At 37.6% G+C, this 27,325-nt stretch overlaps 1 protein-coding gene across 1 annotated transcript; it reads left to right on the top strand.

The window, feature by feature from the left end:
- The first annotated feature begins 2,080 nt into the window (after positions 1-2,080).
- On the top strand, positions 2,081-17,392 carry LOC149302984 (WD repeat-containing protein 36-like). Its single transcript, XM_089481852.1, has 23 exons — positions 2,081-2,239; positions 2,800-2,827; positions 4,049-4,149; positions 4,435-4,552; positions 5,247-5,379; positions 5,783-5,837; positions 6,303-6,435; positions 6,749-6,924; positions 7,836-7,956; positions 8,073-8,138; positions 8,975-9,058; positions 10,062-10,216; positions 10,683-10,797; positions 11,056-11,218; positions 11,784-11,892; positions 11,973-12,052; positions 12,819-12,926; positions 14,136-14,236; positions 14,659-14,804; positions 15,179-15,295; positions 15,847-15,928; positions 16,469-16,656; positions 17,243-17,392. Exons 1-23 carry the CDS (start codon positions 2,081-2,083, stop codon positions 17,390-17,392), a joined length of 2,688 nt encoding a protein of 895 aa, XP_089337978.1.
- Positions 17,393-27,325: the final 9,933 nt, after the last annotated feature.

Here is a 27,325-nt window from a genome sequence, read left to right as displayed (position 1 = left end):
GTTGGGATACAGGTTGGCTTTTTTGAATGTGAATAATAATATTGTGTTGGAAAGATGTAAGAAAGAAAGATGTTGATAGAACTATACTAGCTACAGTTCAGGAGACATGAACTATATGTAGCTAGGAGACATTGAAATCGCTACGATGATGTGAAAAAGACAGATCCAGTAAAACCGGGAAGGTATGTGGTAGTATGGTCTGAAAAAAACAATGTAAAAAGGAATATATATTGATAAGATACCAATAGAGTATGTGCAATCAGTGTATGTAACAGGCACTTACAGAGATTTAACCAGTGCAGTTCCATATAAAAACAGTCAGTGTTAATACTCCAAAAAACAGTGTGAATTAGGTAAAACCAAACAACCAAATCGGCAAAAAATGTGCCGATTGAAATAGGATAATCAGCTATTTGTCAGCGCTAAATCGTGGTGACGTTCCGCGCATGCGCGAACACATTACGCGCATGCGCAAGAACATAGTCTCTGATAAAGCAGTGCAAGTGTAATCAAAAGATGTGCTAGCATTGCCAAGTGCATATATCATCAGATCACCATCTGTTATCTTAAAAACCAGAATGTGAGTGAATAAATAGATGTATGATACATACCATGAATAAAATTAAATAAAACAAATAAACGTCACTGGTTCTTATAATATAGATAAAGGACTTGAATATTTACAAAGACCAAGAATGGAAAGGTCATCATAAATTATACAAATATACAGTGATATATCATAATGTGAAACAATTGAATAAAGTGCAAAATAGGTGTAAAAACAACCAATTCTAAAAGAGGTAGTAAAGTGCATCGATAATAGAGGTCACCGAAAAAGTACTCAAGGTGCAACAAATTCAGTAATGAATTTTATTTAAAAAAAAAAAGTTAAAACGATAGGAGAGATTTTGCAAAAAATACTTTAAAGTGATACAGTGCTATTAAAGTGTTGATGGAATCATGTGAAATATAGGGGTGTAAAACTAGTGTAGGATGACATCAGCACATGTAGAACAAATAAAAAATACATAGAGAAGCTGAATCTGAAAGAAAAAAGAATAACAATTTATCATAAAAATATGAAAAATAAAAAAAATCAACATATAATTTAAAATCAAATAAGAGGCATCAAGCCAAATTCATAATTAAGACCCCGAGGAAAGATGGTTGCTGTGGGCCACCTAGAAAGGTAAGTAGAGCGTCTTTAATATCTTCAAGGGGTGTGCTGTTAGGGAAGATATAGTTTTGTGGGGTTAAATTGATATGTGGGACCTCTACTGTGTCTCAGACCTGGACCCAGCAATCTGATCCCATGTTCGAAAACTGCAATGCGCATCTTCCAATTTTTAACCAGTAGTGCCAAAAATTTGTTTTACTGCAATTTTTAAAACAGTTTGGTTAAACTGTTAAACAGCACTAAAATGGTTAAATAAAGTTTTAAAAAGCTCCTAGTAAAACTAGGACATCAACTTTCGAAAATATATACCTTTGTTTAGCAGTTTTTCTGTTTTTGATCTGTTATTGAGGCCAAATCCGAGCATACCACATTATTATTTTTTTTAAAAAAAGCATGTTTAGAAACCCTGTAAAATGGCGTTTCCAAAAACAGGAAAATAACGAAATAGATTTTTTGAGGTTTTTTTTCCCACTTGCACTGGTTATATATAGTTTTTATAGGTGAAACCGTTGAAATTTTGCCTTTTTCCCTCTAATTTTACTCACATTTTTAGATATTTTTCATACCAAGCAATGGCAAAAAACCTCCTTTGGTCCTTTAGGGCAACCATGGTATTAAACCTGAACGGGTTTACATGACTTATAAAATTCTTATTACCATACGAATCGTTACAACGCTGGCGTTGAAGTGACAAATCACAAACCCACAAGCGGAACTCGGGATCGGGAAACAATCCCGGTGCAGAGATGGCTGTTGCACACGCGCGTATGCGTGCCACCCGGAAGTGCTTCCTGTGAACCCTGCGAAGTGTTGTGGACTTGCTGTGCTGTCCCCACGTGTTTGGAGATTTATTTGAGTGTACCGGGGGAATCGCTGCTGTTTATCGGATCCACGGCCAGGAACATGGCGGCAGAGAAGGGGCGCCGAGGGAGCGTGTTATTTACCGGCTATCGATCCGTAGGGATATACAGCAATCACATCCCCCATGTGGTGAGATACCACAAGAAGCACAAGGAGTTCTACCTGGTGACCGCGGTGGGGAATAGCTTTCTCACATATAATGTAAGTTCCTAAGGAGCAGCTTTCAGCTCAGCCTTTACGCATTCCTTGTATTGCGATATTATAATTTCACGTTTCCAACGATAATTGGAAAGTCAGTTCTCCGGTTCCATGCGCTGGAAAGACTGCCTGAGACTTTTCCGATGAATTAGTAGATGCTGTGTGTATCTGCCTGTCTTACGTCTCAAGGTTTAGAAGAAAAAAATTAAGAGTATTGTTTAACCATTTCATTTCACACACAAGGCTCAAAGGGTGCAAGTGTTTGATGTATAACCTTATTGGACAGCACCAGGAACATTGTTGCTATAATAAAATGTAATGACATTGAATTAAAACTCAATGCATGAAACAATCCGTGTTGTGTGAATTCTGTAAGCAAAGTGAAAATCGATCTTTTCTCTGAAAGTTTAATCATGGAAAATTAACAATAAGAAATTATGTGTCCGTTATCAAGGTTTCTGGCAACTATCACCACACTAGTAGGAATAATTTTGCAACTCTTGCTGTCATGTTCATTAACGTGAAGGTTTTCGCTAACATTCTCCTCTTTGCATTACTTGTAGGTGAATAAGCTTGGGCAGGTTGCTGTCAGTGAGTATATTCTTAATATTCTTAACTGTTAAGTATTTTTTGTGTGACACCTAAATGCGTAGTTGAGTGTCCCCTTATTGTTCTCTCTTGCAAATGTATGGATTGATTGTCCAGAATTATTTAATTCCATATGATTCTCTTCTCTTTCCTTCCACTTACTGGAGATTTGTTTGCAAAAGAGTGTTGTCCCTAATACTTGGCTGCACCAACCTGCATGAGAGCTCCAGAGTCTTTAATGAGCCCACCTTGCATGCATACGCATCAAACATTCCCATTTGAACTTTCCTTCCACTGATTGGCTGCTTCAAGCAGCAAAAAGTGGTTAACAAAGTGGGATCGCAGACGGGAGGCGTGGTGGTGTGCTTATTTTTTCCTAATAGCTTAAATAAGCATGTTAAAGTACTTATAAAGTAATTATATATTCTTTCTTCATTGCTGTGGCTAAATGGCACACTAGACCCACTTGTCCTTTTCAAGACATAGTTTCTACTTGCTAGGCTTTTGATCTACAAAACCAAAAGGTACTCTCCAAATTGTGTTGCTGCTTTCGAGGAAAAAAACACATTCGGCAATAAAAGGTTGTTTTAACTACATCCCATTTTCTGTTGTAAAAAAGCAGCGATAGTTAGGGTTGAGTCTGAGTAATACCATAAATACATATTAAACACTAACTTGTGGAAAAAATGTACTTCTACAGATTGAGTTATAGTTTAAAAAGTCTTAACTATATTTAATTATGGAATGCCCTTTGAATACAAGTTTGGGTTTCTGTCATTCCAATGAGTTAGCTGCCTTTATACCCTCCGGGACCCCTCTCTAGTCTCCAAAGAAGAATAAAAATCTTATGTGTGCTTGACCTGCCTTGGCTAAAACAAGTAAACACTTCCTTTTGTGCAATAAGAAAACAGATTCAGAAACTACAAACCAGAAATTGTATCTGGTGAATGATATGCGTGTTAATGCAGCTCCAGCCAACTGCAATTATCATAGCAAAAAGTTCACTCTTTATTTATTTATTGATCTGGTGCCTTTTTAAGAGTTTGTAGCCATATAATAGAATTTCAAAATACGTAGACTGGAAACATGTCTTTTCAGTATAGTTTTTTTTTTTTAATTTAACATAACCATGTGGAAATATGTGCATGTACAAAATTTCATGTTTGTTATGTTACCCAATCTTGATAGTTTTCAAGTTCAGTGCATCTTTTTGTGTGTTTTCAGGCAATGCACTACCAGAAAGTATTAACTGTCTTGCTGCAGACAGAATGCTTGTGTTTGCTTCACATGGAAATATTCTTCGAGCATTTGCAAGGAACAAAGAGGTATGTATGCATTTTTAATCTGTATGTAACGCATGTCCACAAATACACATGGGGTTACCCTTTATGAACATGCTGTGAAAATCCCACACTGTTGGTATGAGTAGTGATACTAAGTGTTTTGGGTTTTTTTTGTCTTTTATCCCTTTGATTTAAATAGTCGGTAATTGCATAATTATTAAATATTAAGTATTAATAAAGGTCTCAATGTCCTTTTATGAATCTGATTAACACGTGGTATTTAATCCTTTTTCTCTAATACTCTTATTAACTTGCTGCTGTGTTCAGGTGGTTCACACCTACAAGGGTCATGAAGCTGAAATTCACCTAGTCCTGCCCTTTGGAGATCATGTTGTCTCGATAGACACAAGTAACACTCTTATAATTTGGGACACGCAATCAGAAGGTAAGAAATAAGTACTATATTGTTAATACTGAGAAACAGCTGTGACAATGCTGTCCAAACATTTTAAATACTATGCTATCATTTGGTGGGGTATTGCTTTATTCTCCTAAGTTAAATTTCAGTGGGTTTTTTTTTTTTTTTTCCTTTTTCACCATTTCATGATCAAGAGTTTTCATATCTGTAGAAACTGGAGCTGTTTTGCCATTGTTACCATGTATGTGTTCAATGCAAATATTTATTAGCACTCATATATTAATGGACAACAGTTGAAGATGAACAACATTTTGTAGTTTTTTCCTTCACAGTAGTGCCTGCCCCCCAAAATCCCGATTTTTATGTTCCAGGTATAATACTTTCTCACACATGTAATTTTTTTGTGTCTTGGAAGGCCAGAATGTTGCTTTACATTCTTCACTTTTTAATAAAAAAAGTAAAATACAAAACATTTCACAAGCTTGTGATGTCTACAAGTCTCCCGTGCATTGTATCTACAGAGTACCCCTTGTGATGTCATGGCAACATCACTGTATTTATATATAAATATAAGTTAACTTTCATTTTTAGTACTTTTTTATGAAAAGAGAAAAACTTTCTGTATGCCCTGACTCTGATCTCCTCTGTGTAAGATCATACGAGTTGCCTAGGTAAGAAGATTATAACATTCTGTTGAGTGCATTAATATTTTACTCCACAGAGGAATATCTACAGCTCAAATTTGATAAGACCAACTTTACTGTTTCTGCAATAATGCACCCCAGCACCTACTTGAATAAGATTCTTCTAGGCAGCCAACAAGGGAGCCTTCAGCTATGGAATATCAAAACCAAGTAAGCAAAATGGCAAGCAGCTTCACAAGTGCATGATACAAAACGCAACACAACAAAACATTTAGTGTTTGGGGATGGATGTGGTTTTTTGTTGTAAATTGAAGATACAATTTTTTCATATAATTTTAATATTTTTATATTATGGGCAAGTACTGAAATGCCCTGCTACAACAACTGAATCATGAATGATTAGATTCAATTTCGATCTCTTATTTGTTATGAGGTTAAGCCAAAGTAATTGCAAGAAGACTGATCAAAATCGTAGAGAATGAATGTTTTAACACTATGCATAAATCTGAGATCATATTAGTAGTGGATTTACAAAGAAATCGCTTTAATTCAAAGGATAAATGTAGCTGTTGTTGCTCTCAAGAATTTAAATCCCCTTTTTTGTTTCTTTTAGCAAACTTCTGTTTACGTTTCCAGGATGGGAGTCAGGTGTCACAGTTCTTCAACAGGTAAGCACGTCAAAGCTGCTAGTCCCTGGTCTTTTACTTCCATACTTAACAACATTGTTCTTGCCTCTGATAACCATTACCACTTATTTTAATTTCCTGTCATAAAGCATGTAAATACTTAGAGATTAAACGATGTACAAGAGGGAAGTGTATTTCAGAGGAGGAAGGGGAATGTTAGAAGAATCTAAAACTAAAGGGTCAGATCCCTAAATGTAAAGTAAGGAAGTTTAACTTTAGTAAGAGGGTGATAGATAAATGGAACAGCCTCCCATCATAAGTGGCAGATGCTAATACAGTGTTCGACGTTAAGAATGCAGGGGATAGGCATAAAGTTATCCTGAATCTAAGACAAGATCAAGGACTTAGATGGGCCAAATTATTCTTATCTGTCTCATTCCATACTTCTGACCTGAGAGAGAACATGTGTGTATATAATTTTTATAAGCTTTGATTTTTATTTTATAGGCACCAGCTGTGGATGTAGTGGCAGTTGGACTGACAAGTGGCAAAATAATTTTGCACAACATAAAATTCGATGAAACCTTAATGACGTTTCAGCAGGATTGGGGCCCGATTACCGGAATATCTTTTCGCACAGGTTTATATTTTAGACATTTTAATTGTTTAAAGTTTATTTTTATACTCACGTATTTTTACAAACGCTCTTGTTTTCTTCTGTATGTACAAATGCACATAAAACATCTAGTCCTCTCCAATATTTTGATAAAAAATACATTTTAAGGCACAAAAATGTTTGTCAGAAGTATTTAAAAAAAAATGCTTTAATGCGAAATACTATTTGTACAATATAACAATATATGTGTACATAGTATCGATGTTATTGTATAGAAATACTATCTGTATCCATTATAGCTTAGCCGTGGTTTTCTTCATTTGTTAACTTGTTGCAGATGGTCATCCAGTAATGGCAGCTGGAAGCCCTCTAGGTCACATTGGGCTTTGGGACCTTGAAGACAAAAAACTGATGAATCAAATGAGGCATGCTCATGCCACTGCTATTGCCGGTCTGACATTTGTCCACGGAGAGCCTCTTCTTATCACTAATGGAGCAGATAATGCAATAAGGGTAATTTTATGAGTACATTTAGTGTACTTCCAATATTTGTCCACGAACATAAAATATTCCTTTCATTCAAATGTTCTCTTCCGTCCACTGCTATTTAAAAGCAATGTAATAACGTAGATTGAGCAGGAAATACATGTAATTAGCTTATGCCCTCTGTGCTTGTGGCTTGCATAGACATTGTATTGAGTTCACATGTGCGCAGGGATCTGAATATGGTATTGTAAGCCTTTTCTGCAGGTTGAATTAATTAATGAGCGTTCAGTGGGAGACAAGTTAGTCACATTATTGGACTTTCGGTTGGGGGCGTCACATTATGCTAGTAAACAAGATAGCAGAAGTGCTAAAAACCATTTAGTCCATAGGTGTAAAAAGTGCATAGTCCTTAACAAGTCAAATATTAGAAACGGTACTGTCTACAGTAATGCAGGTTATCATAGAACAAAACTAGATTTTATTTCATAAAGTTTCTTTACGGATTTGGAGGAGTACCACTGTTTTCAGTCTTTCCATGCTCACACCCACACAAAGCTGACTATTTGTGGCAACACTAAACAAGTGGTGCATGTCCAAGGAAACCCTTTCCTTCATAAACTTTTTATTTAGGCGGTGTGTGGATGCTTATGTAATAGAACATACACAATGACTAATCGGTATTATGACTAATACACCATATCAAGTAAAACTATATTTTTTTTAACTCCTCTTCAATGTGAAGGTAGTAATAAAGTACAGTGGGAGTTCCCCTTTAACCTTACGCTAATATGAATTTAATTCTCCGAGACACTGCAACTGAACAGAGTACTAAGATGGTGCCTAGGAAATGGTAAATCATTTTCAGAAATTTGCCATGGAACAGTGGAGTTGATTACCGTTTGTTTGACGCATTCTTCTGTCTGTATTATGCGAAACAGGTTTGGATATTTGATGGCCCTGGCGGACAAGGACGTCTGCTGAGGTTCCGTGTAGGTCACAGTGCTCCACCAACTTTCATCAGACACCATGGACATGATGGTAAAATGGTCCTCAGTGCAGGTGAGCCTCTGTTGTAACCCAAGGTCCATGAAACCCACCTGAAGATGTTTGCACAGTTAGCCGTTTCCCTGATTTGCGTACAGTCCATCAATAAACATGCCTTGTTTTCTTTCCAGGTCAGGACGGAACATTGCATTCATTTTCCACAGTTCATGACAGACTAAGTAAAAGCCTGGGGCATGGTGAGTATCAAAACTTAGTGTTTCTGAAAATAGCTTAGACTTTTAGTATGTTCAGTACCTACTCTCTGTATTGATTCTTATGTTTGGTGTTATATGTACAACATGTAATTAATTCTGAACATTAAATGTATTCTCTCCAATAAAAACACATGCTATTAGTGTGATATTTGAGTACCGCTTTGATGCTCGGAAACCCTTTTATTGTGCTTTATGGCACGCAAAAGTAATTTCTGGATAGGTCTTTGTTAAATGAAGCTCATGTTTTAACTATTGAATGAGAGGTTTTTTTTTTTTTGTTTTTTTGGATTTAAATGTAGTTTGTTCCTGTAAAATAGTATTTCATGTAAGTAGTTACACACAAAATCTAGCAAATATGCACCTGTATGGTAAATGCAATTCCAGAACAGGTATAGATATTCACATAGCAAAAAAAAAAAAAGTAAGACTCAATATGTTGTGGGTACAATCAATATGAAAATCGTCCAGTCTGACTAGGAGATGCACCTTTCTTTTATTACAAATGATTGTGTACCTTTCTACCAGTTGTGTAGGTGAAAACAAAAGTTTTTAACCACTGCGGGTTAGCGTTTTTTCTCTGGTGTCTTCCGCTGCTGGGAAAGTGATTAAAAACTTCAAATCTGCCTAGTGGGCTTCACATTGCAGTTGTGAAAGGCATTGTGGCTACTCCCAACCTACTTGCCATCAGAACATCATAATATATTTTAGTAATGTAACGAATATCTTTTCATATTTAGTTTCAAAGAATTCTTAAAATTAACTTAATAGATTTATTTGCAAGCTCTGAGTTCGTATTTCATGTGCATTGTTTTTAACAGGTTCTGTAGATAAAGCCAAATCCAAAAAGCTGGGACTCCGTTGCCATTCTTTAAGACTGCCTCCTATTGTTTCGTTTGCTGCTGGTATGTGTTTCTTTAAGCAACTAAGTTCCTTTATTGTACATGTACAAAATAAATCTGAATTATCGGGTATTAACATTTCCTTTATTTACAGGCTATTATTTTGAAGTGTCCTTTAATATTTAAGTCGTTTATAGACTTTTAGCAGATTCTATAGCACTATAACAATACGGAAAAATAAAATTGACAATATACAAAACTGATACAGAAGTATCAGCTACTCATGAGCTTACAATCTATTAGGAAGTCGAGAGGGTAATGAGATGAAAGGAGAGATTCTGCTAGAGTGAGGAACATATGATTGTACCAAGTTTCATATGGAGAAGATGTCGGTAGGGAGAACAGCTGTGAGTTTTTTTTCTCTTCTTCAAAGAGGCAGATTTGTAAGTGTTATTGGGATAGATTATGATTCTGTGAACGGATGGATTTTTGATGAGAGTTTAAAGTTAGCATAAATTTGGGGGTAGAGCCTGATGGAAAAAGGTAGGGAGTTCCAGAAAATAGGTTTAGTATTCAACTATGACTTAAACCTTTCCTAAATCCAAATTTTTACAGTAGTATTAGACCAAATAAATCTGTAATTATTACATATTAATATACATCATGTGTCCACCTTCTGTTAGTATAGTTGGATCATCAGTCATAAATCTGCATATTTATTCTTCCCATTTACTTATCGCTCCGTTATTTTGCGATTTTGAAAATTGTTCTGTCTGGGTTGCAAGGGCAGGGAAAAAGAGAGCAGGAGATTAAATTGATTGTATAATCAGAGTAAATTCATTTGGGTTTGATAATTTTATGGCATATGTGTCCTGTTGGAAACTCCTACAAGAAGTTCTGTTTTTTTTTTTGTTTGTTTTTTTAAACCTTTAGAAAACGAAGATGCTTAATATAGCAGTATATAATAATATGGTCTAATATAAGTGTCAGTTACAGCTGTGCCAGATGGGGGCACAACCTGCATGCTAATTTTTTGAAAAAAAATGACATTTCTGTTTTGGGACAGAGGTGGCACGGCAGAGTGATTGGGATGGAATCATTGCTTGCCATCAAAATTCCCTTGCATGTACGACGTGGAACTATGTGAGGTCTACTATGGGAGCTCATAAGCTAAAGCCTCCAGAGCTAAAGAAAGGAGCACCCCGTGGCATACAAGCAACTGTAAGTACTTGAGTACCTGAGCTTGGCACACCGTTGGTCTGTCTCTTTGCTTTTCGGTTCTTGCTTTGGTCCCACCAAGGGTCCTCGGGCAGGTCAGTGGGAAGTGTGGATACTTCATCTTGTAATTAGTTGCGTGCTTCTCTTTTGTAGACCAAGCATATGTTTATTGTTATGACACCATGATATATTTTCACTCCATGATTCTTTCCAGTAGTAAGTTTACTAGGTATGGACAAGGCCAAATGATAAACCAATAAACAGGCAGCTTCCGGCCAGATTGCTGGTTTAGGGAACAGAGGTTTAAGTTAACATCTGTGTTTGGAAATGGCAGGAAATTAGTTTGAGAATACACGTGAAATTGGCAGGAAAGTGTAAAACATTCTCTAGCAGAATAGTGTGCTAAAGGATGGAGTTTGCACGATGACTTTATGACTATTCTTCTTGTGTGTTGTTTTTTTTTTGTAAGGCTGTTGAAATTACAAGCTGTGGCAACTTTGTTGTGATTGGCCTTTCCCGGGGTGACGTTGATGTGTACAATATTCAATCCGCAGTTCACAGGGGGCACTATGGCAAAGATAGAGGTAAGTGTTTCTGAAAGTTTGATCTAAAAAAAAATATTGCTATTATTGCATTTTTTTTTTTTCTGTTTCCAAGATTGTTTTCTCCCCTACCTTCCTTTCTTTGTCTTGTGTACTTACATGATTTTGTTTTTGGCATAGCAAACCGTATTGGTTTAGTTACCCTTTCCACTCCTAATAGCCTTGTTTACTTGTGACTAGTAGGCTCTAATGTTCCTTGCCCGGCACCAAGACTTTCTGTTTGTTTTCCCATGGGTACAGCTCATGAAGGATCAGTGCGGGGTGTTGTCGTGGATGGATTAAACCAAATGACCATCACTGCAGGCAGTGACAAATTGATAAAGTTTTGGAAGTTCAAGACTAAAGAATTAATCCAGACAATAAGTCTCAGTTCTCCAACATCTATTCTGCTACATAGGGAAAGGTAAGAGAGTCCTGCTACTAAAATATGTTTGGCTTTTTAAGGGGCAACTGATCTGAATAATTTTACTTTATCCATATTCCTACTAAGTAATCTTAAAACATTTCACAAAAACATAATAAAATTATGAAAATATCGCTTCAAGGCAAAGGTGTCTATTCTTCTGAATAACTGAAGTTTTATTATTTGTGAAAAAACATTACATGGTTCAACTAATAGCAAATAAAGAGTTAATCTCATGTGATAATGTGGCAAGCAGGTCTGTGGCACTGGTAAACAAATACTGTTTTTTATTTTTTTTTGTGTGTGTTTTTTTTCGTTTTTTGACAATTATATTTCATAATCAAAATAGTAAACTGAAATTTGACAGTTGGGAAAATAAAGGTACTCTATTTCAAAGAATGTACGATTCCACGTGGACATAGTTGACTTTCTGCCTCTCTTTTCATATCTAAGATTTTCATACAGTTTGAGTTTTTGGAAAGATGGTCTTTCGTGTATGTTTTACATTTTTGTCAGTTTTTCTTTTCAGAACATTAAGAATTTGATATCCTTTGTATTTTTACAGTGGTATGCTGGCCATTGCCTTGGATAATTTTGGCATTAACGTTTTAGATATCGAAACAAGAAAAATTGTGAGAAAATTCACAGGCCACAATGGAAAGATCAACGATATGGTAAATGTTTTTTTTAATTTTGGGTTTATTTACTGAAACAGTTGTATTTTGTTCTGACATGATCTGTTCTGTTTTTAAAGACATTTAGCCCTGATGGGCGATGGTTGATGACTACCTCAATGGACTGTACCATTAAAGTGTGGGACCTTCCATCAGGATGGCAAGTTTTCATTTGAAGTTCATTTTATTTGTAGACGTTTTTACTAGGGCCCAGTAAACTTCACATTTGAAGCTCAAATCGCAAGAGGCCTTTTGAGTCAAACTCAGAGTTGAATCAGTAAATTATGTATTAAAAAAAAAAAAAAAAAATCATGCAAAGGACCTTGTGACCAGTCCCCTCCTCTTAACAGACATATACCCATTTTACAACTTTTTATTTTTTGGGGCCAAACTCATCTTCAAAGTCCTTCAGAGCTGTTTGTGGTGCAAAGGGTGTGGCGGTGTGGAGTTGTAACGAGCTCCTGCAGTGCTGACTTGTCCCTCTGGCATGGCCTGCTCTTCTGGCAGACTTGAACGTTCTGAATTAGCCAATTTAAAGCAATTCAGAAAACAAAGCTTCATAGGGCACTACTTTTTACTGGGACATAGGGAAAAGAACTTCTGGACGTGTGTGATTTGAAGCTCCAGAATATGTTTGATGGGGTATTACAATTGTAACAAGATAAAAAAGAAAGATAAAACAGATGTTCTCCGATCTCTATATGTTTTCATAGCTTCAAAGAAAATGTATTGGAATCATTTGGGGGGTTAGGGGTGACTTATGTTTGAGTTTGTTTAGTTGTGCTTGAATAGAGACATCACCATCTCTAAACATGGTGTGTTTCCTGCTACGGTGAAAGCTATTCGGTGTTCAGAGAGCAGCTTATTGTATATTGTCATTGTATTGGCATTAAAGTGTGTGTTAACATTTTGTGCCATTTCCTCAGCCTCATAGACTGCTTCCTGTTCGATTCAGCTGCAGTGAGCCTCAGCATGTCGCCTACAGGGGATTTCTTGGCAACAGCCCATGTTGATGATCTTGGCATTTATTTGTGGTTAGTTTTATTTTCTTTCACCTGTTTGGCATTCTATGGATACAATTTAGGCAATTCATTTTACTTTAGCAGATGTTTAAATCAGTGTAACATAAGGCAAATGTTTCATGAGAACATTAGCTGTCTATCAAGCAAATTGAAAATGGCATTAATGTCTAAATATTAGTTGCATGTTAAATTGTGATTAGCAAGCTTTGTATGTTTGGAATTTTCAAGCAAATCAATGCTTTCATGTATTTCCCCCCACCTATTTATTTTATAGATTGTGATCTTTCCCAATTTTAAACCATGGTGACTCTGTGACTAGATTGTAAGGACATATTGAGCGGTATTTGCACCGCAGTTTTAATTGAACACGCGTAGATAAGCAAAACATCTTAAATATTTGGGACTTACCCTGAATGGACAAAGGTATTGGGACATCTGACCATTACATCAACACGGACTTTGATGACATCGCATTCTGAATACATAGAATATATTCTTCTGCTCTTCTGGGCAGTTTTTCCTGTGGTGATTTTCACCTGTTCATTCAGTAGAGCATTTGTGAAGTCAGACCCCAATGTTGGACAAGAAGGCCTGGCTCACCATCTCTGTTCCAGTTCATCCTAAAGGTGTCCGATGTGGTTGAGGTCGGCACTTCATGTGTGTCATTCAAGTTCTTACACACCAAGCTCATCCAACCATGTCCCTTTCGGCATACCAAGTAATTTTGGACAATGCTTCCAACTTTCTGGTTTGCCAACTGTAAAGTTTAGTGGAGGAGGGATAATGACATTGAGCTGTTTTTCAGGAGTTGGGCCCCTTACTTCTAGTGAAGGGAAATCTTAATGCTTCAGCATACCAATACATTTTGGACAATGCTATGCTTAAAACTTTGTTTGAACAGTTTGGGGAAGGCTTTTTTCTATTCCAGCATGACTGCACAAAGCAAGGTCCATAAAGACATGGTTGGATCTTGGGGGAATAGTGGAAGCTGTTATAGCTGCAAAGGGGGGGACCTGCGGCATATTAATGTCTATTTAGAATACAATGTCATGAAAGTCCCTATTGGTGTCCCACATTTGTCCATATAGCGTACTTGTTGAGGCTTGGCACTCTTGTAATCTCCATGACTGTCAAATATTCTTTCTCTTCTGATACTCAAAGGTTTATGTTAACATGTAAGTATGAGATGATTTACATGTTGTGTAAATATTTAAATTTCAGGTCAAATAAATCCTTGTTTTCTATGATCTCTTTGCGTCCACTTCCTCCAAATTATGAGCCGACAGCAGTTATGCTCCCTGGTATGACTGATGAAATTGAAGGTAAGAGACATTGTTGCATTAATGAAACATAAGACTGAACAACCTCGCAGCCAGAGTGGTATTGGATGACATTTCATCATTTTAATTTTATAAGCTTTTTAATAGTAGAAGATAAAACTATAATTTTCTCACCCCTCTCTTTTCCAAACTATTTTAACATATCTGCAAAATGTATTACTTTTTTTTTTCTACATACGAGGTGAATTTAAGGAGGTGTTTTAGGTTTCACTAATATTCGTTATCAGAGCATCATTTTATGCATCACACAGCTATAAGTTTCATTAACTTCTGCATTAGGGTTTTTACCCTTCCTTGTTGAGGTTAAGCGACCAGACACAAGCTTTAGTTTGTTGAATGTCTTGTTACAGGTAGTGTAGTTTTTAGTTTTTTTTTATTACTTTAAAAAAATATTTTCATAACAGATGAAGACACTGTACCTGAAATAGAAGGCTGTAGTGATGACATGATGGAATACGAGTCTCCAGAACAACTGGGAGAGCAATTGGTAACATTATCTTTATTGCCTGATTCGAGATGGAAGAATCTTCTGAACCTTGACGTCATCAAGGTAATATGTCGTCCTTATCTGTAACGTGACGTACCAATTAAAGCACCCTCCGTATTTAATAAAGGAGGAACAGAAAATGGGCGCTGTTGGTTCCTGAGAACAGATATTGACAAATTGTGATGAAGTTTCATTTTTGGTATATAATGTTCAGTAATAAACAGATTTTCATTTTAAAATTACACAAAGTTTACTATATTTGTCCATTTATTGAATACAATTTCTTAAGAGCTATTGTTCTATATACAGTATGTATTTGTTCTTTACATACATTATGTGTATATTCATATTATATATTTTCTGTTTAACATATAACCATGTGTTTATAGTTAAAGCAATCCGTTAAATAATCAAACACTTTTTTTCCTTCTTTTTAGAGACGAAATAAGCCAAAGGAGCCTCCTAAATTGCCCAAATCGGCTCCATTTTTCATCCCAACGCTTCCCGGGCTTGTTCCTCGCTTTGCCTCTAATGCACAGGATGACTCGCAAAAGGTAGGGGCTGCAAGATTTCTCTATATAAACACATAAGATGGTAAAAATATTTTTTGTTTTGACACATACCTTTATGAAACTAAAAGTATAAAAAACGTTTTATTTTAGTTCTGAACATGCCAAAGATAATGTGGCTCACTGCTCATGTTTCACTGCAGAAAATTATTACTTTGGGGGCCGTACGGAGATAAATGGGGTTCTGTACAAAGCCTTCTCCTATAGAAAACAAAATTAATACTTTTGTCTGGAAATACCAGTGGCTCTTCTGAACATTTGTATACTCATTAGTAGCACCCTCCAAGTACATTTTCCTCAACGATTGTGTCTCAAATTGGGAGCTGGAGTTCCTAGAGTCTTTTGGTACTCTGTCATGTTTAACACAGTAATTGCCAGATTGTGGAAGGTGCTAAGCAGCCCTGTAGAGCCTCTACTGGGACATCATTGTTGCAACCCAATGAATAGCATGTCTTAAAGAAAAAAATAAACAGAAACTTTGTCTAAGTGTACATTTGTCTAATCATCTTCATACATTTTTGCCTGTTGCGTTTTAGTCTAAAATAGTGAATCTTGGAGTTCTTGAACAGAAGTCTCTGTTTTGTGTCCAGTTGCAAGAAGCTATTGAAAATCAAAACTGTAAGTGTCCAGCTTTCTTATCATTTCTCACAAACCATAAAGGTGTATTAAAGTAATTGGGGAGTACTCTGTACCTGTCAGTGCTTACAAAAGAAAAGATCTCTCTTGTTAAAATACTGCAGCTCCAGAGCTAAAATATATGGGGATGCCGCTATCGTATGCATTTAAAGTGGCTTAATTGTAATTTTAAGCAAAGTCCTCATTTTTAATTTTTCATGAAAATTGTCACCAATTGCAGCTCTGTAATAATGTCCCTGTTACTCGAATGTGTTTTTGTGGAGGAGGGATGGGTTTTCATGGTCATGATTTAAACTCTTTAGCTTGTGCATTACTGCTTCAAAGTCCTTGCAGAAAATGTCATTGGTTTCTATTGTGGTTGTGCAAAATTTATCAATCAATGCCATAACCCAGCTGTGCTTTATTACAGTACTTGGTTCTAGTTGTCCTTTTAGTGTACTGGTGTACTTTGCAGACAACATATCCAAATATTAAATGTTCTGCTATTAAGTTGTACAATTATTTCCTTTTTATTATTGACAGATGACATTCCATTAAAAACAATAAAAGAAATGGGACCTTCTGCTATTGATGCAGAGTTAAGAAATCTAGTGCCAGAGGGTGGTGGTTCCGTAGAGGTGATGCAAAGCTTCTTAAAAATGATTGGAAGCATGTTGGCTACAAAAAGAGACTTTGAGTTGGCCCAGGCATACCTCGCTTTGTTCCTGAAGGTAACTGTTTGAAAGTAACACGTAGACATAAATGTTTGAAGCTGTTTCTCAAGTGTGCTAATCTCTACTTGCTTTAATAAATGGTACCTAGACTGTACGTGGCAGGTGTGTCTCCCATTGTCCTTATGTACTGTTTATGTAAATGCACTGCTTGTGATTAAGGCATTTGAAGTACCCAAAATTATAGCTACGGTCATCTCAAGCATTTTTGACATGGTCAATTTCAGAGATGACCACCTCATTTAATGATGCATTATTCATGACTAGCTCAGTTCCTTCAATGGAAGTTCAGTGAGAATTGACCTTTCATAATGGGCTGTATTTACTAAAGGGAGGATTGACACGTAAGGTGTAGTTTGACTTCACTATATATTATGAATCTCCAAACCTTTTTGAATGAATCGTGAAGGAAAGCAGTTAAAATCACAACTTTAGTGAATCAACCCCAATCAGTTTGAGATGAAATGTTCACCCTACATGCATTCCTCTAGTTTATTGAACACACAAATTTAGTGCCAAATCTGTTTTCGGTGCATCACACGTATCTATTGCCTTGAATTCATCTAGTTCTTTGTATGCATTTCAGCTCCATCTGAGGTTCATTTCATCTGAACCAAGGCTGGTCGAAGAAGTTTCAACATTATCTGCTTCTCTTCAAGAAACCTGGCTGAACCTGCAGACCCTTTTTAATCAGAGTTTGTGTGTGTTAAATTATATGAAAAGTGCTTTATTATAAAACATACCTGTTTTATTTCCTTATGTGTTTTGTAATTGCAATGTGTTTGCTTGTTTTACAAGCAGGGCACATAATTTCTTCCCCCGACCTCCCACCCTCAGAGCTATCCTCTTCTGTACATCAGCACTGAAATTTCAAGTTCATTTTCATGAATAATAAATACTTTTTTTCTTAAAAGTATACCTTTCATGCTGCATGTAGCTCAAAGAGTGGTATAGCACATATGATGTACAAAAGCTATGTATATCCAAAAAGATATATTAATAAAATGTGGGTTTTTTTGTTTGTGTTTGGTTTTCTTTTGTTTGTTTTTTTTGTCCAGTTTGATTACTATTTGGTAGGTGGCTGTTGAGAAACAACACTTTATCCTGAGCATTCTTGTTGCAGCGGGCACTATGTAAGTTTACTTACTCACCTTGGTGATCTATAAAGCCATGTAAATTATCACCAACAAAACCCCCGCACCTGGAAACAAGTTGAGTGCTTTTCTTGCTGACACCTAATGTCAACATACAGTTCTTTACTTTAGGCACCCGTCCTTCATATACAAATGTAAGATTAATGAGTATAACACTCTTCTGGGAAGAACTTTAAAATAGCATTTATATAAATTGAGAGTTTGGAGTCTGAATGTGCTAACAAGAAATTAGAGCTTCCTATAGCACTCACATTTTGTGAAGCCAAATATTATTGTGCAAGGTGGAGAATGTAGTCAATCCTCTGAAAGATGGCAAGCAACATTTTGAGGCAAGTGTACAAATAGACTCCAATTGCAAAAGTAAGCTTAATGGAGTGTGTCAACTGGCAGCACGTATAAAAGGTTGTGTGTGTATAATATATATATATTACTCAAAACAATGGCTGTTTAAACATTTCTGCGGTGCTTGTTTTTAGCTGTAATTTTCTTCTTTCTCATTTACTATGCCCACACAAGTTATATATTGGTGTTTTTATCAGGACAAGAGGGGCTTTCTTTAGATACCGTTAATTTTATCATGTCTTCTAATTTACTATAAATGTACTATAAAAAAAAAAGTGTGAAATATGGTAAGTGATAAAATATGATGAAAATTTAAAAAAGCACTTTAACTTGATAAATCCTTTGCATTTCAACTTCTTGGCTTCGCTGAAGGGCTCCCATAACCTTCTGGAGGAAGCCTCGCCCTGTATAATGTATACAGCTCTTTACATATTGAATTATACATGCAGGGTCAGTTTTTTGCTCTTCTTCCTGCTACCATTGGCTCTCCATAGAGAATATAGGTGTAAGAATCAAAACCACAACTCACAGTGTAGTTGAATAAACTTCCTTATGAGTTACAATTTAGTCACTATGTATAACAAGTATCCACAGAATATTTTGGAAATAACGTTATTATTGCCTGCTTATTTATTGTTTTAAATCAAGAGACATCTGATATGTGAATTGGAAAAACAAATCTGGGTTCACTGTAAGGTAAAATTGCCTCGTAAGACTAATACTGGCAACTTTTATCAATTTCAGTCTGATTGTTTTCAGGAACGACATCTTCAGTTTCTCATAACAAGGTCATTGTGCTATCTCCCTCCAGAAAAGCCAACATTACTGTGTATTTAATGGTTAAAAGCCTCTATAGGATAACATTAATGAACTGTAAAAACATTTGAAAGAGTATAGGTAAGGGAGTATATTTTCTTCAGCGGTAATATTACTTCATCTGAATGCCCCTATTCTACGTGTGTTAATAAGTAATGTTTTAGGATTGAGCACTGTAGTTTGGGGTAGCCGAATTAGTCCAGTGGATAAGAATGCAAAAAAACTGAATGTTACAGAATCTTGTAATACCTTTTTTATTGGACTAACAGTATTTAAAATAATAGACGAGCTTTCGGGAGTCCTCCCTTTATCAAGTCAAAAGCATTTCTGACCGAGCAAGTGAAAAACACAGTTTAAAACTGACCAGTACATGTTCTGATACAGGGTTAGAACAGGGGTTAAAACAACACGGTAGAGAATTTGCAGACAAAAAACTAAGAGGGTCGTAAATAGTGGCATATACTGCACAGATAAGGCTAGGGGGGGAGCAGGGGTAAGCGTGCAGGAGAGAGAGAAGAGAGAGAGAAAAAAACACAGGTGATAGGAAGTTTTGATAATGTGGATTTGAGCTTCTTAGCACACTAAGTCCTCTGTTTTTACAATCATAAAAATGTATCATTTTGGCTTCAAATGTCTTTCTTTCTTGGGTGTTTTTGAAATGACCTCTCAGTGTTTTGATTTTAAGGTCATGTATGGAGTGACCTGTTTGGGTGAAGTGGTGCCCAACTGGAGTGCAAAGGTTTTCTTCATCATGATGGTTGATGGAGTATCTGTGCAGATTCATCCTTTTGAGTTGCTGGCAGGTTTCACCGATGTAACACCCTATTAGGGCTGCAACTAACGATTATTCGGATAAAAAAAAATATGCAAATTTTTTGTTTATTTAAAATAATTTAATGAACTGGATGTTAAAAAACAACTTAAAATGTACATTAACATTCTTATTTTGTTATGATGTAATAAAAAACAATATTTTGAAAGTACAAGAACTCAAACTTTGCCCCAGCCCTGGCACTTTGCACCCAGCACTTTGCCCCAGCCCTGGCACTTTGCACCCAGCAGTGTGCCCCAGCACTTTGCACTGTGCCCCTGCACCCAGTCTCCAACTCTGCCCTGCAACCTGCCCTGCCCCCACACTCTGCCCTGCACCCACACTCGCACCCTGCCCTGCATCCCCACCCCCTCTCTGCCCTGCCCCCCCACCTGCATCCCCACCCCCACCCCCACTCTGGGGATTTCCATTATCGATTATTATCGATTTTATCGATTCGTTGTTTCAGCCCTACACCCTATAGTACATTAGGTGCATTGAATCATGTATACAACATTTTGTGAAGTGCATGAGTATGATCCTTTAATATTGTATGTCTTGTTGTTGTGGGTGGCTGTGTTGCTGGTACAGATGTGTTGGCAAAGTTTGCATCTGGCTTTGTTGCATGGTTTGCTTCCATTATCTGTGTGTGTAGTTTCAGTATGTAGTTTGTTACTCACCAGCTTTTGTTTGAGATTAGCTGGTTGTCTGAAGGCCAAGATGGGGGGTTCAGGGAAAATTTCTTTTAACACCACATCCTCTGCTAGCATTGGCTGCAGATCCTTGATGATTTTTCGGATTTCTTCTAGGGCAGGATTGTATGTGGCTACTAGAGGTATGCGTGAGGATGTTTGTTTGTCTGTGTATTGCAACAGGTGTTCACGTGGTGTTTGTAGAGCAGAGTTAATTTTCTTATTGATGATCCTAGGTTTGTATCCCTTTTGTTTGAGTGTCTCATACAGGGTTTTTAGATGCATGTCTCTGTCATCAGTGTTGGAGCAGATGCGGTGGTACCTGGTGGCTTGGCTATGGATGATGCCTTGCTTTGTGTGGGATGGATGGAAGCTGGATTTGTGCAGGTAGTTGGATCGGTCTGTGGGTTTTCTGTATAGGGATGTATGTAGTGTGTCCTTGTTTATTGTGACAGTTGTATCCAAGAAGTTTACACTTTCTGTGGAGAAGTCCATTTTGAGTTTGATAGATGGGTGAAATCTATTAAATGCGTTATGGAACTCTCTGAGGTTTTCTTTTCCGTCCGTCCAGACAATGAAAATATCATCAATGTAGCGATAATATTTGTAGGGTTTGTGAAGTTGTGTTTCCAAGAATTGTTGTTCCAGTTCAGCCATAAATAGATTGGCATATTGTGGTGCCATTCTCATCCCCATGGCAGTGCCCATGGTTTGCAGATATATATTGTTGTTGAAACTGAAGTAGTTGTGTGTGAGGATGAATTCTGAGTTTAGTAATAGTTTGAGGACTGTATTTCTGGTTATGAGTATGTTCTGAGAGGAACAGAGAGCAGGCCTCAATTCCATCTACGTGTGGGATGTTGGTATATAGAGATTCCACATCCATGGTTACAAGTATAGAATTGGCAGGCAAGTTTGTAATTTTACTGAGTTTGTTAAGGAAGTCAGTGGTGTCTTGTATGAAGCTCCTAGTGTTTTTAACAAAGGGTTTTAAAATATTTAAAATGAATTTCTTGATTGAGTTTGTCCTTGTATTCCCTGCAAATTGTCCTTGAATTTTGTTCTTAGAAGTACTGTGAGCAAGGCTGGATTAAGGAGCTTTGGGCTTGCCTTAAGCAAGATCCTTTTTCCCTTTTTTTCTCTACCTTGCGGTCTTATTTTCTTTCTGTTCAATTCTTTTCTCCCCCTATAGCAATTTCTTTTGCTTATGTTTTTTTTCTTCTACCTGACTTGCTGACATTTCACTTTTTTTTTTTTTCTCTATAGTGTTTTCTTTTTGTCTTACATCTTGTCTGTATTTTTCATTTTTCAACTTCTATTCTGCCTCTACCCATGCATACAAATATATATAATATATGCACGCACGCATACATACAAGCATTTACAGGGACCGGATTAATGGCGGAACAATTTCTCCAAGGGCACTTGAGCCCTAGCAGCCCAATGAGTCTATACCTCTCACCTGTCCCACGAAGCAGCGATCCGAGCGAGTACCTTTGCCAGTGAGTGAGGCATTTCGTGGACCCGATCGGTTTAAACACTTACTATGGGCAACGGCAACGTGTTCTATTAGGTGAAAACATTAGTAAATGTAGATGACGTTTGTACTCGTGACATATGCGGTGTAGTGTACCACATAAAATATAAATACGCACTGAGACCAGTATATAGAAGTATAGGCAAGCGCCCGGCATCAAAGATGGAATTGGTGTAGGATAAGAAAGCTAAAGTTTTTAGATGATTATCATGGCCTTTAATTAGAAACCTAATCAGTTTTGCAACACAATAAAAGAAAACATTGATCTCAATGAAAATTTTAAAACACACCTTTAACATAAAATAACAGATCGTAAATTTAAGCTATAGCATAGCCTTAGCAGCACCAATTCTGACATTCCAGATGATAGCTTACAACATTCTGGCTAGAAATATTTTCTGGTTACATACTGCAGCCTCTATCACCATCAAAGGACAGGCATGTAATACTGAATACAGTTATTCACCAAATATTGCAACTTTGTAATGTTTCGATTTTATTCTTAACTAGGGAAATAGAATAATAATTTAAACTGGATAGTTATTTTAGATTTAATTTTAAGTGGTGTGGAGAAGTGTATAGAGTCTGACAAAAGGAAGTATGTATGCTATCAATCTTTATTTTGATATTTTAAATTATGTAGATTGTATAGATTATGTAGCTAAAGAAATTTAGTAGGAAATGAGGAAAGCAACAGTATGTTTATGCTGTATTGACTACCTATCAAAATGATGCTACTCTTCGCCCATGAGATAGAAAACACTGGGGTTATTCTTCAAATTATCTAAATACTATATCTATATACTATTGGATGGATTATTCCCCTAACAACATTACATATATCATATCCAGTGTCCCATGCAGCCTCATCATCAAAGAATTAGACGGTGCTCCTCAGGACCCTTGCAGGTGTTATCTTGCAGGAGATGTGTTTATCTGAACATATTTCTTGTTGCCTGAGCTAAGTAGCTATGGGTGGAAAAAGAGGCAATGCATATGGAGGGGATTCTGCAGAATTTCTCTATGCATTTGGAAGGAGCACTACATGGCTATTATATGCATTAAAGAACAAATGGTGGCTGGACCGTCCATTTAACTGTTGCAATATATAAAAAAATCAATTTTAAAATTAAGTGACATGTTTCAGCAATATTATGCTTGTTTAACCTAAGAAATCTACCTAAAATTACACCTAAAATGGTATAAGCTAAATGGCTTACGGAAGAATCATACATGAATTGACTGATCAAATGATGCATGTTAAAAAATACAAAGTCAGAATGAATGGTTACTCCTGTTGAAATGCTTTGGTTTGGAAAATTCTACTCCCTGGCAATGGACAAGCCTTGCAAGTTTTCATAATATACCCACTGTTGTTACTTCCTAATTTCTGCCAAAAACACCTTCCTTGGCAAACTTGTTTTTAATATTTGGATTTGAGTACCACGTATATGGCAGTGACATTTATCTACCATCCCTCCTCGATCTCCCTCCCTCATAGATCATGTCACTAACTGCCTAACTTTGATTTATACTTGGTTGTCTGCATCAAAAACTGAACGTCTTATCTCACCTCCTTTCAATAGTTTCCCTCAATGTCATTCATCAACCATTCCACACAAGCTTGCTATCTTGGTGTCACACTTGACTCTGCTTATTCACCCCTCACATTCACTATTTTCTTTATTTTTTTAAAAAAATTGTCTACATTATAAAATCATTACCCGCATTCACAGCTTCCCAACACAAGATGCTACTAAGGTTCTTGTTCATGTCTTACTTATCTTCCATCTTGACCACTGCAACACTGTCGTAGCTGATCTCACTTATACCAGTCTTACGATGCATCATGAATGATGCTGCCGCTGGACTTATCTTCCTTACCCATCACTCTACACTCACTTACTAATCTTTTCACTTGTTGCCTGTGTACTTCGAGATTCAGTTTACAATCCTGACTCTTATGTTTAAAGCTCTTCAAACAAGAATTCTCTAGAGCTACCCTTTCCTCTGGAATGCTAATCTGGCTCTCCCCTTGTCTCCAGTCCTTCAAAATATCCCTCAAGACCCACTTCTTCAGCGACCCCTATTAACTGATAGATTCATTCCTCTCCGGCCACCTACCTGTTCCTCAGCAAAAAACTTTTCTGACCACCTTTTTTTAAAATGTATTTATAATGTCCCCGCTTGCCTGGAGCAGTTAGACTGAGCTTTGTGTAACTAATGCATATCAACACATAGGTAGATGCCTAGAGTAACATGTAAGCAGCATCAGGGGAGGATTGCAATTTAGTTTTGCTTATGTGTCATCCATTCATGCTCACGGTCAGCTCACATATATCTGTTCTTGCCACACCATTTCCATGCCCTGCCTTGAAAGGCCTTTTAAAAACATTTTTACAATGTGGGGCAAACAGCTGGGGTATCCTGGACTATACCGACTAAGCCTTGGGTGGCAGGACTGGGGAATAGGAGGTCTGGGAATCACCCTATTGGTCAATTGGTCTCCCTAGGGTGCTGCAGATTTCCCTTTGAAAACAGCCCATTCACATTGCAGAGCTCTTTGCAGACTTCCAAAGCATTATTTCAGCAGTTCCTAAGGATGGGCAACAGCATATTATTATTATTATTATACTTTATTTATAAAGCACCAACAGATTCCGCAGTGCTGTACAAAGCTGAAAATGTTACAGACAACGACAAGTACAATAGAGCATTTGACATACAGATACAAGAGGAATGAAGGGCCCTGTTCCCGCAGGAACATACAATCCAGGTTGATAAGGGGTGATAAACAGGAGGTGAGGACTGCGTGGTAGTGAATGATGTTAATGTACGGTTTTTGATGTTTATGTCAGTGGTAGGCTTCCCTGAAGAGAAAAAGTTTTTAGGGAGCATTTGAAGGAGGGTAGAGTTGGTGAAAGTCGGACAGCACGGGGAAGGGAGTTCCAGAGGGTTGGTGCTGTGCGAGAGAAGTCCTGTAGGGGGGCATAGGAGGAGGTGATAAGTGAAGATGCGAGGAGCAGGTCATTGTTGGATCTTAGAGGGCGGCTGGAGTATATTTGCTGATGAGGGAGGATAGGTAGAGGGGAGTGGCATTAGTGAGAGCTTTGTAGCATAGAGTTAGTATTTTTAATTTAATTCTGCTATGGATTGGGAGCCAGTAGAGGGACTCGCAGAGAGGTGCAGCAAATGCAGAATGTCGGGTGAGATAGATTAGTCTGGCAGAGGCATTGAGGACAGACTGGAGGGGGGGTAGTCGGGAGAGGGGGAGGCCAGTAAGTAGGTTGTTGCCAGGGGCATAACTAGAAGCCTCAGGGCCCCGGTGCGAGAATCTGTTAAGGGACCCCCCACCCCCAACCCAATCTACCCCCTTCTCACACCATCTACCCCTTCTCATACCATCTACCCCCTCTCCCCCTCTGTTCAGGCTATCTACCCCCTCTCCCTCCCTTCTCACCATCTACCCTCTCCCTACCCCCCCATTCTCACTATCTACCCTCTCCCTACCCCCTTCTCACTATCTACCCTCCACCTACCCCCGTTCTCACTATCTACCCTCTCCCTACCCCACTTCTCACTATCTACCCTCTCCCTACCCCCCTTCTCACTATCTACCCTCTCCCCCTTTGTAGGTCACTTACCGTGCAGCCCTGTGGTGGGGGCGCGAGGCCTCGGTCTCGCTGCTCGGCCGTGGTGCTCACAGCTTCACTGCTCGTGAAGCGCCGGCACCCGAGACAGACGCCTCACGCTCCCACCACTGCGGCACAGCAGGCAGCAGAGGAGACAGAAGGGCACCGAGCGGTTGCTGAAAACGACCGCTCAGCACCCCTTTGGGCCCCCTGACTGTCAGAACGCCAGGGCCAGGTCGCAGTCGGGACTTCTGCGACCCCGGTAGTTCCGCCACTGGTTGTTCCAGTAGTCTAGACGGGAGATTACAAGGGAGTGGAATAGTTGTTTTGCGGTGCTGGCAGTCAGGAATGGACAAATATGAAGTCATATCCTATGGCTTTACACAAAGAAGACACACCAAGATGAGCAGTTTAAGGTATGATGCTGCCCTCAGGCCAAGGGAAAGAAACACTATAATTACATGAACTGGGGCATTTTTTTGGTCACTTGAAATTCAGGTCCACGTCTGGCTGTACTAATTAAATAATGTTTGCATTTGATGCAGTTGCATTGAATATGGCTGGGCATTTTATATTGCATATTACCAGTTTACCAACTAATAGCAATAGTGTGTTGTTATGCCATGCTTTCTTAACAATATGCTATTAAACATAATACTAAAATTGGTGCTGACTCATTTGAAATAATAGTAAGCTGTTTCATATCTCTAGGCTAAAGCACAATGCGAAAAAATTCCCATGTTAAAACATCTCAACATCAGTGAATCAGGGTCTGTATTTAATAACAACACGGTCCTGGACAAGCCTCCACTCCCATTCAAGTTATACCTGCTGCCAACGCAAACTTCTCCACAAACCATCCATTCCTTGTGGTCTTTGCTAGTTGAGAAGTCTGTGCCAGCAGCCATAAAAACCTCTATTGAAGCCTTAGTGCATCTCTGGAAGCTAATGAAGGAGTCCACGACAAGGATGCCGTACATCCTTAACATAAGCCTAACTGGGGCTGCTCCTATTGTGACTACAGAAATAATTCTGTACAGGATAAGCATGCAGCATACCCAGCAGCCATATTTGTAGTGTATATATATCATACAAACCTATGCCAAAGAATTAGACAAATTTGCCCAATACTATAAATAGCTGCTTTTTGAGAATGATTGCTTCACCCTACACATAACACGTTTCAATATTAAAAGTCTTTGAATAGACAGAAGTATCATAGTTTCACATGTATCGCAGCATTGCAACCAAATATAAAGGAATATTTCTCTTTTTTCCTAATGCCAATGTTATCTTTCCTGCTGATTTGAATTATTCTTAAGTGATAGTCATTGCATTAGAAGCCCTTGGCCTATTTTCTAACCTACCAGTGATGAAAATGCATATTTTAATATAATTTCCTTTCCCATTTTCTCCAGGGAGCAAGATATTGATAATGATGAAAAATTATTCCCATCCCCCTATCTTACATGAACCAGCTGATTTTTTTGAGGTTGTAGCATCATTTCACTCTGCTCTAGGCAACCTGTATCAAAGAGAAATATGTTTTATGTTATTTGTTTCTTTTATTTAACTTAATATAATATCCTTCACAATTCTGCCTGGGAAACACTAGGATACACATTTCCTAACACTAATGAGAAAAAAGTGCAAAGGAACAATTTTAACTATATTATATGAGTGCA

The sequence above is a fragment of the Sceloporus occidentalis genome, unplaced genomic scaffold (assembly GCF_023333645.1).
Source record: "Sceloporus occidentalis isolate IW3139 unplaced genomic scaffold, rSceOcc1.0.p SCAF_16, whole genome shotgun sequence".
Classification (NCBI taxonomy): domain Eukaryota; kingdom Metazoa; phylum Chordata; class Lepidosauria; order Squamata; family Phrynosomatidae; genus Sceloporus; species Sceloporus occidentalis.
Note: the sequence above shows the minus strand (reverse complement) of the source record. Positions and strands in the feature narration are given on the sequence as shown.